Below are 12053 nucleotides of genomic sequence, written 5' to 3'. Positions count from 1 at the left end.
ACAGGATTTATCTTTTCTTTTCAAATTCATAAAAAGGCCACTGTTCCCTTTTTCCAACGTGGATAGGCCTACTGTAAGGGAATGGGTTACAGATCTGTAACAACCCACTCACCTCACTAACCAACTTTTTCTTTGTGTTCTTTGTGTTTCTCTGTGCATGCATGTGGATGTGCCTTTATTCACATAGTCAAATCTTGTACTTTTTCCTACTCCGTTACTAGTGTTCGTACAAAATAAACAGCAGGTACATGAGGTTAAGTGTTAAAGTTACATCCTTTTATTCTGGTCTCCACTCAGGGGTAGAGGCAGATGATCATAGCAGCAGATACAGTAGTAGGTAGTGGGTCATTTTTTTCCAACCTCAAAAAAATAGAATAAAAATAAAGTTCAACGTTTTTTTTTTAGAGCTGGCACAAAATAAAGCAAACACATTTCTTAGAGATGGGTAAGAAAGATAACAAAGTGTTTCATTGACAGATCCTTAAAGCAATCAAACATTTGGTTAAAGTAATAAAAAAGCACTCAAGTATCAATTTCATGATGATGTAGATACAATATTAAAAACACAGAGGAACATATTCACATTTAACCAATACACTCACAGTTAAGAATCTGCAGTTTTCTGTTTTATAGAGGTACAATACATATATATTTCTTAATTTTATCACAAGTCGAATCTCATCTGATTTTGAAATCATGCTAAACCTAAATGACTATTGAACTTGATGGTACACAATGAATGTTTCTAAAAATGCATGGTGTACCTGGTCGGAAACGTGTTCTTTAAGTAATTTAGAATTCAAAGATAAGGATTATAAGAAATAAAAACAAGCAATAAAAAAATAATTGTATTGGAAAGCTTTATCCAGATACTATCCAATATACTAAATGCTATTTGTACATCTTATGATCAGAGGTGGCTGATTTAGTTCAGACAAAAAAAAGTAAAATAATAATAATAAAATACATTTAAAAAATCTAATTTCAAATAGGTGGTTTGTTGTTTGGGCAGGAGGAAGTACAATGGGTTCACAATGGCCATCCTCACTGAATCAAAATAATACAGGGAACCTGCCTTAACAAGGAAGAACTCAAGAAATGTCACACATGCGCACACACACACACAACATACACAACATACAGAATTATACCAAGATACTAGATTTGGAGGTAAAGAAGTCAATAATCTGGTCTCATGGTTGTCTAAACAATGAGATTTGAAGACAAACCCCTATTTTGACAATAAGCAAATGTTGGCATATCTGAGAAACTGTGGACACAGGTTAATTTCTGGTTTTGCTAATTTACCCTAAAAAGGAATCACCTTGTTCTACCATCACAGAGCACACATAGAAATGACAGTTCCTAATTTCTGTAAAATGTTGTCATTTTTAAAGGTTCGTGCTATTTAATGGCATTAGATAGACACTCCGCTGTCTCCCATTACATAGTCCTCTGTGTAACAATAAACCCATCCCTGAAAACTGACTACTTTGAAAATGTCCATATAACAGGATGTTAGCCAGTACCGGCACCACAAAAAAACCTAGATAGCATTATAATAATAATCATCATAATAATCATCATAATAATAGACATTGTATCAGCCACTTCTCAATTCATGGCACGCTAGTGAGCTTTGCAGACAAAGTGAAATCCAACAAAAAGCAGCCATGACTTTTCTGGGCTGCCCTGCAGGAGAGACAGAGAAAGAGAGAATTTCCAAAGGGTAGCACTACCAACAATCAAAAACACCAAAAGAAACATTTTATTCTTTCAATCCAAGCAAATCTTTCTGTCTTGTCATTTTTTAAAATTGGAGATGGTTAGTGCTTCAGTGATGGAGAGCAGTAAGTGACACCTGACACTCATAACACCAAGAAACACACAGTACATCTAACACTCCTCCACTATTAAAAGTATCCATACAGTCACTGTCAGGTCTGTATGTCAATGAAGTCACACATTATCCACATTCATCCTGAGCCTATGCATAGCACAGTGATGGCTGAGAACATCAGAAAACCTTTACTAGATTCTGCCCAACATGACAGTCCCTCCTCATGTAGCCATAAATGTCCCTACAAGGGGACTGAACATGTGTCAAGGTCTCAACTCAGGCACTCGTAAAAAAGAAAACCAGCAATGCCTAGATGGTGATAAAAGTTCCTCATAATAATTAGATTCCAGTATTAGTAAACCAATTATTCCGATAACCAGCCTTTCAGTGCATTGTGTGATTTCTGGGAGTAGTGTGTGATGATGGGTGGTCAGTGTGCCAAAAAGACTCACACTCTTCTATTTCACCCATTAGAAGAAGTCTTCCAAGATGGCAATCAGTCTCTGCAGGCTTTTTGTGACGTCATTTCAATACATTTCTCACAAGGCATTGTGTACAGACAACAACAAATCATGTTTTTTTAACTACTCACTGTACCTTGAATTTGTTAAGAATAAAAAAAGAAATACTATTGCACTGAGACTTACATTTAACTCACTGCATATTAACAATCACCGCATGTCTTGTTTTTAGGGATAATGCTCTAGTGTGTGGGAGAGAGACCTGTGGGCCCTTGGTCCTCACAGGCACGCATGCACACACACGCACACAAAGTCACACAGTCACACGCACACCCACAATCTCCTCTGAAGCAGCTGGTCATTATTACACTGTAGATCAATCATCCTCAGTGGCAGAGTGTGACCATCTCCTTCCAAATACAATTAAATAAAAAATAAAATAAAAAATAAAGGCAAACAACAAACCGTTGACTTCCCATCTACAAGTCCACCTCAAATAAAATCAAATCGAATAAGAGTGTTGTATTCTGTGGCTCAGCCATGGCCAGCCCAGTGATGAGACTACAGTGGTTTAGGCCTGAATCCCGTGCGTCAGTCTTTGCTGTCCTATCAAGGCCAACACTGAAGGCAGTGGGAGCCTCCGGCGAGTGGACTCAAACTCAGACTTGCAGGCGTCTGTGCGTGACGCCGAAAAGCTTCCCCCCTCTCCCACAGTATGTCACCGGAGGCGCGGAATGTGAGGTCCATCCAGCCACTCTGCTCCCAAACTCTGGTCCGCGGGGGTCCATGATGGCTGCAGAGAGAGGTGGTCTATGAGGCTCGTTCCACACAAATGTCTACTGATGCATAGCTCCCACCCCCTCCCCCCCAGCGTGTCTGAATTATTGTCACAAGAATTGGCACAGGGCATTGTGGAAATGCTCAGCGAGAGACTCTGGCTACGAGTAATGATGCACGTAACTTTTGCCCCTTGCATCGCGGGGAACCAATCATATCTGTGTATCTGATATAGGCGGGCTAGAGGCGAGCTAAACAGATGACAGTCGTATAGTGTTATCCAATTGCGTGCAGTGAAATTTTCAAATGCGTGCTTGGTGCCACCCCTCGAATTGGGCCATTACATTATTCGTAGCCAGACCCTTAATCTTTCAGATTTGGGTCTGGAATCTCCAGGCTATTATGTTATAGGAACTGCAAAAATCCCATCGGTGGGAATGCGCCTATTGTCTGTTCCAACTAGGTGTAAAAGTTGTTTAGGCCTACAAGTGCAATTCATGCAGGGATATTTCCATAAACTGGTCGTAAGCTACCTGATATTTGCTGTAGGCTATGTGACAAAAAAATGTCAGTTTAGAAACCGCGTAACATCGCTTAGAGCACCTTTAATTGCGACTTAACACACTCTTTATAACTACTCACCTGGTCATGACAATACACAGCGACACTTAAAGCAGTCCTGTCCGTTGTCATCAGGTGGGTTGAGCTTCCTCAGTTTGTGCTGCCTGATCTCTCTCACCAGAGTGTAGAAGGCATCTTCCACTCCCTGCACAACACAAACACACTTTCAATTCCCTTGCTTGCCTGCTTTTCCCTGAAGGGACTTATTTTACCGATAATGACCTACGTTCCATACATTATCACGCTTATTATACGGCTACTTGCCAAAACAAAAAAATATACTCCACATGATACGTCTCTTTACATTTATTTGTTACCGTTTTGTCGTGGCTTTTGCCGAGTAACAAATAGTTCGCTGAACTTGAATCAAACGTTCTTTAGAATACAGCTGATCAACTGTCTGCTTTCACTTTTGAATGAAGTTCCATTGCAAGAACTAACTGGACTACTTACAGAGTGATATGAAAGACCTGAATAAGAGCACAAAACCCTTTGCCATTGACAGCGGTAATTATATGTATCAACGATAATTACACATATTTATTTTACCGTAGAACGTTGGGAAATCCCATTCAAGTCAATGGAGAGTTCTACTAGCATTGTGAATAAAAACATTTATTACACGGCTCTTCACAAGGCAAGTAGAACGCTGCGCGCCGCGGGGTCCGGTTCGCCCTGTCGGGACTTATTTTCCCAATAATGACCGGCGTTCTATACATTATCCCTTACATAGTACCTCTGTTGAGTTAGCATATGGAACATACGACGCAGGACATAAAACTGGTTTATGCAGAACACACCCCTCATACCAAGGTGTAGAGTGCATTCCACCTTCCTCATTCCACACACCAAACCATTATTCCACTAACCAATCCAGACAGACTCACAGACATAAAATCCTATGGAAATATAACTGACACCGTAACCATACATTTAGTGAATAATTGCACATTTGTCCTTGATCTGGGGTGTGTGTGTGTGTGTGGGGGGGGGGGGGGGGGGGGTCTTAAGATTCATATGTTATGGCACAACATACAGTGGGGAGAATAAGTATTTGAACCCATGCTAAAGTTGACTGAAAAGAAAAATATAAAAAACATCTGTTAGAAATTGATCTTAATGCCTTAATTACCGGTAAAACAAATAGTAAAAATCCAACCTTTAAGGACACCAATTTTCTTAGTGAATGAAGAATGTATCGTAAATAAATAAATGTTCTTCCTTAAATTACAGGGGCAATAAGTATTTGACCCCTTTGTTAAATTACTTGTGGGCAGCCGTGGCCCACTGGTTAGCACTCTGGACTTGTAACCGGAGGGTTGCCGGTTCCAGCCCCGACCAGTGGGCCGCGGCTGAAGTGCTCTTGAGCAAGGCACCTAACCCCTCACTGCTCCCCGAGCGCCGCCGTTGAAGCTGGCAGCTCACTGCGCCAGTATTAGTGTGTGCTTCACCTCACTGTGTGTTCACTGTGTGCTGTTTGTGTTTCACTAATTCACCGATTGGGTTAAATGCAGAGACCAAATTTCCCTCACGGGATCAAAAAAGTATATATACTTATACTTAATTCCCATAGAGGCAGGCAGATTTTTTATTTTTAAAGGCCACTTATTTCATGGATCCAGGATACTATGCATCCTGATAAAGTTCCCTTGGCCTTTGGAATTAAAATAGCCCCACATCATCACATACCCTTCACCACACCTAGAGATTGGCATGGTGTGTTTTTCAGTTAGCCTATTAGCTGGTTTGATTTGCATTGAACCCAATGAGCATTTTAGTCAACTTTAGCATGGGTTCAAATACTTATTCTCCCCACTGTATATAAAATGACATTGAAAAATAATTAATTTTACTATATAGGCTATTCAAAATGATAGCCTGGTTTCTTCAAACCCATCCACTTTGTGAAAATGGTCCGGACCCTCTCTATTGGAGATTGCTTCCAATAGGTGCATCCTATATGGGTGTAGTCTTTGGGTTAACTTGAACCAATAGGCATCGACCAGAATGGGATTCCTACTTCTTACTATCCACTTAGCCTTTTGCAAACCATGCAGGCATACCAGAGAGGGTTAAAGCTAGTAATCAAGGATCTTTGGGCATACTGCAAATGTATATTTACACACTATTCTTGCTCCGACTTCAGCTTGTCAATGTTTGTTGGTGTTCTTTGTATGCTTCTAGCTCATTGTTAAATTTACAAATGAATGCTATACTGCAACATTATCGCACTTGGCCCCCTGTGGCCATTAATTGGTTCGCCATCCTGGTGGCAGAGCGAACACTAATACAAATAGTGACATAAAGTCAATAGGTCTGGTAAAACCAGGTTAATTGCATAATGCCACACACACTCAATGCATTGTCCAACCCCTGGCCACAGAGCATATTCTCAATCCACTCCTTCAATATGCAAACCAAACTTGTCTGTGTTGGCAGTAGAGGGTGTGGGCGTGGCATACCTGTCGGGTCTTGGCAGAGGTCTCGATGTAAGGGATGCCATAGCTGCGGGCGAGCTCCTGGGCCTGACGCGTGTCCACTGTGCGTGCCGGCAGGTCACACTTGTTGCCCACGAGCACCATGGGCACATCATCCGAATCTTTCACCCGTTTGATCTGCTCCCTGCATGCACACACACGCACACACAACACACGTAAATAGTTATTATTCAGATCTTTGGTGAAACTCAATTAAAAGAACAATCAAAGTTTATTAAACAGTGTAGATTAACCTCATCTAATTTCCTTAGATATTAGATTTTTGCTTCCAATAAGTTGTCCAGTCCTGACCAGAACTGTTATAGGCTCGGACCTCACACCCCTCCCTAACCCAGAGTATTCACACTTGTCCCACACTTGTCCCACCTGTACTGGTGGATGTCCTCAAAAGACTTGGTGTTGTTGATGGCGAACACACAGAGAAAGCCCTCGCCGGTCCTCATGTACTGGTCCCTCATAGCGCTGTACTCCTCCTGACCTGCAGTGTCCAGAATGTCCAGCAGACATGTCTCCCCGTCAATCACCACCTGCTTCCTGTAGGAGTCCTGTCAAAACAGGTAAGGTCCCACACATGTATAAATATTCCTCACTTACTGATATTCTAAGATAAGTGAATGGCCAATTACAAAGATTTTTACAGAGAACCTGAGAGTTGGTGAAATTGTATGTATTATTGTATTTATTTTCATTAATTGCATCATCATTATTTATCTGATATATCACAGAGAATCCCCCAAGTCAAGCTATCAAAAATATTAGACAACTAGACCAAATGAGATGGACTTACCTCAATAGTGGGATCATATTCATCCACAAAGTGGTTCTGAATGAGCTGAATGGTAAGTGCACTTTTGCCTACACCACCAGCACCCACCACCACCAACTTATATTCAGTCATACTCTCAACAGCAGCTGTGAAGGAAAGAGTGAAAAAGAAATGAGAGACAATGATTATTTGAGCCTGAGGGTTGCTGGGAAGCTGGGAAAACCCCTAATGTTCCAGGTAACAACTTTGATTTAAAAAAAAGAATAATTATATGGTAAACAAAGGATTTTTTGAAGAAGTCACTCGGTTTAAAGCTGGTTTAGAGATCACTGTGCCAAAAAATAATGACCATGGGATGCTTTCACAAACGTTACTGTATATAATTACACTTGAAGTGCTAAGCAAAAAGTCAGTATGCTAGGCACAGCTGCCCAAGTGTAGATATAGTCACATCTTTCTTTTGGAATGATTAAGCAAAATTCTTAGCAGTTGTGTACAATTGAGAACAGCTTAGGTTCAGCTCAAGGGCGTCATTTATCAATCTGCAACTGGGAGGGCGATCCATAACAGAGCACAAAACAAAACGTACACCCACAAAAAAAGGCCGTGGAACATTGCACAACGTTGTGCTGACGCAAACGTTCTGTTCCACACTGCCTTTGCCACCACTTCCTTGACTGTCCTTGGCAACTGCTCACCTTTGCTGCTGTTGCTACGACAAAATGAAGCAATTCGAATGGAGTGACGCACAGATGACACAAAACAAGCTCTTTGAGCAGCCGAGAGGAGGCCACCCACACACCTCCACAGGGTTTTCCTTTGCTCCCTTGCTGAAGCTAGCACTCCCAATAATGAACAGAAGTGGAAAACAGTGCCGGTGACAATAGGAACTTGAGTTTCTTTCACATACACAAAGGGTCACAATTGGGTATACATTTGCCACATGTATAGTTCCATATGGTCACTGGGTGTGTTATGGGGCCCCACAGATTTGTGAGATTCTGTTGATTCTGTTTTGGAATGGCATGTCTGTTTACTGGGATCACACAATACAGATCAAACAAACCAACAAAACAGACAGAACTTGCTGCTGAGGTCAATGGAAAATGGGTACTATTCCTAGACGTTAGTTAATCATCAATGTATTTGAAACTTACATGAACACAACCATTCCCTCTTATGTCCAGACAATTCAACCTGTGAAAATATTCTGGGGACAGGAATATCCACATCCCCTACTACTACCAGCTTATATCATCACATTTCTAACTAGGACTGGCTCATTGTACCTTGAGTCTGGCAAGTAAAACAATACATGTGCTACAGAAAGATGCTAATCCAAACCCTATTTGTTTTTTTACTTTAAACAACAAGCAATCCCAACATCCCTAACACCCACACATACCCACATGAAACATCATGTCCGGACCGCAATCACTGCACAGAAACATAAGGTCTGAATGCGGCAAGTTCACATGCACACAGATACATCCCTAAAAGATTAGATAGTGTAGCAGTTGCCAGCAGGTATGATAGTGTAGTGGTATGTACAATATGTTAAGTAGATCTCCATCCTGATGTCTAAAGAGACCTGCTAGTAAGAGACGCAAGTATGCAAGGGTTTTAGCTCCCTGCTCCCTGCAGCACGCTCACCTCCCAATCCAAGGGTCCTGCAAGTTGCAGGTTTGGGCTCAGGCAGGTGAAGTGCTAAGCTGCATGGTCAGTCAAACACAATACATTTACAGCCGCAACACTCAGCTTTCAACATTTATCTGGCTATATGTAGACAAACCTACCACCATGTACACAAAATACTGAAGGCCCCACTGTCCCACGTTTGATCACCTTTGTACCCACATTCTAGCTGGGTTGATTACTGTTTGTATCATGTGTTCACATCTACTGGTCAAAATTAGCCATGGTTATGGGACATGTCATGACCCAAGAAAAGATGCTAACCTTATGGAAAGAAAGAAATGTATCATTTGCATGTTTATGTCTAGAAATGTCAATTTCAAAGGGAGAAAAGCCAGCTAGCTAACATCACTTCACCATCCCCTGATCGTTTAAAAATCAAACTACAGTAGGGCTTTCTCTGTACTGTGACCTCATAGGTTTGATGCATTTTGAACATTCAGTTACACTTACAAACAAAACACACACAAGAACAAAACACACACAAACAAAACACACACTCACGCACACACACACACAGAGTTGATTATACAGTAAGCATGCACTGTATAAAAAATATCACTGTAAGAAATTATCATCCTTCAACCACAAGTTATCATTTCAATCTCAAGGAGAGAGGCCTTTGGGTCTTATTCTATTCAGCGTGGAGATATTTTGAAAACTCACTAAGCATTCAAACAAGCGTAATAAATAAATAAGCATTCTGGTGTAGGCTATCTGTTTGCATGGTTGTAGCTGTGCAGACTAGGTTCTGGGCTGGGAGTGGCCTCTGACAGGGAATTCTGTGCGCTTGTAGATCTGTAGATTCAATTACCTAACTGAAATGACAGTGGTCTATTGACAAATCTACGATCCGTCGCCATTCCAAGCTTATTATTAGGGTCACGAACAAACATTTTCGAAACACGCTTCCCTAAGCGGGTAGATTTTGATTTGTGCAGCGAACTCTACACTGTCCTACTGAAGGAAAAAAAACATACTTTTTCGGTAGCAGTTCTAGACCTAGGCTACATGCATAGACATACACACTGACAAGATTGTTGTTTCAACAGTGGAGTGCTACAATGTTTAGTCGGCCTGTTACGGGGCGTCACCCCTGCAGCTAAACACAAGCAACAGGAAGGCGAGGCCAGATGCCAAACATCTCGCTCTGGCCTGTACTTTTTTTAAAAAACGTAATGTATATAAAACTCTTAGTACAAACATCTATACCCACCTAAACAAACCAGACAATACTATTGCAAAGCTCACCCCACACGTCAATGGAACTGTAATGACATCATTTGACCAACCACCCCCCCACGAGCACGTATATTATGTGGCTTCAATAGGGAAAGAAATGTTCCTGGTTGGAATACACAAAGCACCTATGAATTAAACGAGACGTGGGAGACAAACGTAGTCCTACACAAGTTCCCAAACTGCTACTTGGGACAAAAACATATAGCAACCGTTAAGTGTCAAATGGTAACATGCTACTGTGATTTGGAGGGGGTGTACTGGCTTTGGTAGCATCCATAAACCAATGATCAAACCGTAAGTTCACTATGTAGCCTTATGTTGTTCCAAATGGAAAATGATGGCATATAATATAACCCGACAGACACGTTTTAATGAAAACGACAAAACGTTTAACAATACTTACAAAAACACGACGCCGTCGATGTCCTCGAGGACAGAACGTGATGAGTTCCCTCGGAGATCAATGATTACCGGGAGAATATAGTCAATCGTTCGGTCCGAGTTGCGCTCTTTCTAGCGCATACTGGGCAACGCCGTAATAGTAATTATTTCTCTTACTATTTACAGTACGTGCTTTTCGCCGTTTTCAGTCGTGCTATTGCCGTCATTTCTAAACGGTAGCTTGCAACCCGTGAGTCGAACGGCGCTGGCGAGAAGGCAAAGCTCCCGGTGAGGTCAGAGTAGAATGCAGTGAACAATGTGCCGCGCGCAGGGGAAGGCGGGAGTGAGCGCGTAACCGCAGCCCACGCCCAAACTCATCAACAGTGAAAGTGTGGCGCACAGGCCCGTGACTATACTGTCTTTCTGCCTACGACTTTGAGAATACATTATTCACAAATGCGACCATATTAAATCAATTAGAAACAATCAATTATATTTAGAGGAGTTTATCTAAAAGTGACAAATTCAAATGTCATAGAATTAACTACTGTCTAGACTATTCTGCAGTGGAAATGGGGTATACCATTGATACAGTAGGTAATGCAATAGTTGACATACTTAAGTTGTTGAGGACCACTTTCTACCACTCCAGGGAATGCCAGGGGAGAAAATACCATAAACGATACTAACTACATAGGAAGACCAGAATAGGGGGTATCCCAAGGTTCAGTACATTCTTAAAAAGTAGCCAGGCAGGCAGACACACACATTTGCATTAGAGTTGTCCAGTGGGTGAAGTCCCATACAACCTTTGTTTTAAATACAGGGCATGACCTGCCCTGTTCATCTGAAACAGTGCATCCTGGCATTCATTCCTGATTACAAGACACCACTTATATAACACATGGGTAAAAAACAAATACTGGGACATGCGAAACAAATGGCCTGGAGAGAAAGTCGCCTTTTGGTGTTTTCAGGCCCCAACGTCATCTTCTAGGCAGCGCTGCATTAAAGGCACTAGGGTTAGGCAAGGGTTAGGGTTAAGGTAAGGGTTAGTTGCCTTGAAGTCGACAGTCACAGCGTTGCTTTGAAGTCGACGGTGGGGGTTTAAAACACCATCGAGCGAGAAAGTCTCACTGTGAAATGTAAAGCTAGCCTAGAAATCTAGACGCACCCTAGCGGGGCTAGTCTAGCAACTCTCCGTTGGCTTGTGAGCTCGAAAAATTAAACTTCTATCAGGCCAATCAAATCATGTATAGAGTTGTTAGGCGGGCTTAACATAATGATTGATGGCAGAGTTGCAACGGTTTGGCTTGAAATCCCTGCTACTTGAAAACAAATAAGATAATGTTGCTGTTGGCGAACAGTGTGACACGAGTTAAGCTTTTATTAAGTTGGCAAAAGTTTGAACTAGCCAACTAGCTCCGCTGGTGGGAAACCATGGGACTGCGTGCAGAGGAAATTTGAAAGACAACCGATTATCCCGCCCCTCGGACTGAGCACTGCGAACGGTGAGTGCCCAGACCCTACATTTTAATGTGGGTCTGGCTCGTCAGGCTAATGTAAAGCTGTTCTGTGATAGAAAGGGAAAATGTAGATAAAGTATAATCAGCTGCTTCTTAATTATATGGAACAGACCCCCGGGAGGTGTGTCTGCAAGATTTTTTTTGTGTATCGAAAGAATGTGCTAGTTTTACTGAATTGTGCACACATCTTACTAAATTGTGGTCTCATTTAGATTGTGCTCAATTTAGATAGATAGATAGATAGAT

The 12053-nt window shown here is 41.6% G+C and overlaps 1 protein-coding gene across 1 annotated transcript; it reads right to left on the bottom strand.

Moving 5' to 3' along the window:
* Positions 1 to 254: 254 nt before the first annotated feature.
* LOC121681466 (GTPase HRas-like) lies at positions 255 to 10620 on the bottom strand. The gene is made up of 6 exons (XM_042061214.1): positions 10304 to 10620; positions 6985 to 7109; positions 6564 to 6742; positions 6162 to 6321; positions 3721 to 3844; positions 255 to 3094 (listed from the first exon to the last, which is right to left on the bottom strand). Exons 2-5 carry the CDS (start codon positions 7093 to 7095, stop codon positions 3725 to 3727), a joined length of 570 nt encoding a protein of 189 aa, XP_041917148.1. The 5' UTR covers positions 7096 to 7109; positions 10304 to 10620; the 3' UTR covers positions 255 to 3094; positions 3721 to 3724.
* Positions 10621 to 12053: the final 1433 nt, after the last annotated feature.

The sequence above is a fragment of the Alosa sapidissima genome, chromosome 14 (genome assembly GCF_018492685.1).
Source record: "Alosa sapidissima isolate fAloSap1 chromosome 14, fAloSap1.pri, whole genome shotgun sequence".
In the NCBI taxonomy this organism is placed as follows: domain Eukaryota; kingdom Metazoa; phylum Chordata; class Actinopteri; order Clupeiformes; family Clupeidae; genus Alosa; species Alosa sapidissima.
The sequence above is the reverse complement of the archived record's forward strand: the minus strand, read 5'-3'. Positions and strand labels throughout refer to the sequence as shown.

Excerpts from the sequence above, each read along its gene's own strand:
- LOC121681466 (XM_042061214.1), bottom strand. The coding sequence starts at position 7,095 with ATGACTGAATATAAGTTGGTGGTGGTGGGTGCTGGTGGTGTAGGCAAA. Across the intron at positions 6,743-6,984 it reads AATATGATCCCACTATTGAG|GACTCCTACAGGAAGCAGGT; the intron begins GTAAGTCCATCT and ends CTGTTTTGACAG. Across the intron at positions 6,322-6,563 it reads GAGGACATCCACCAGTACAG|GGAGCAGATCAAACGGGTGA; the intron begins GTGGGACAAGTG and ends GTGTGCATGCAG.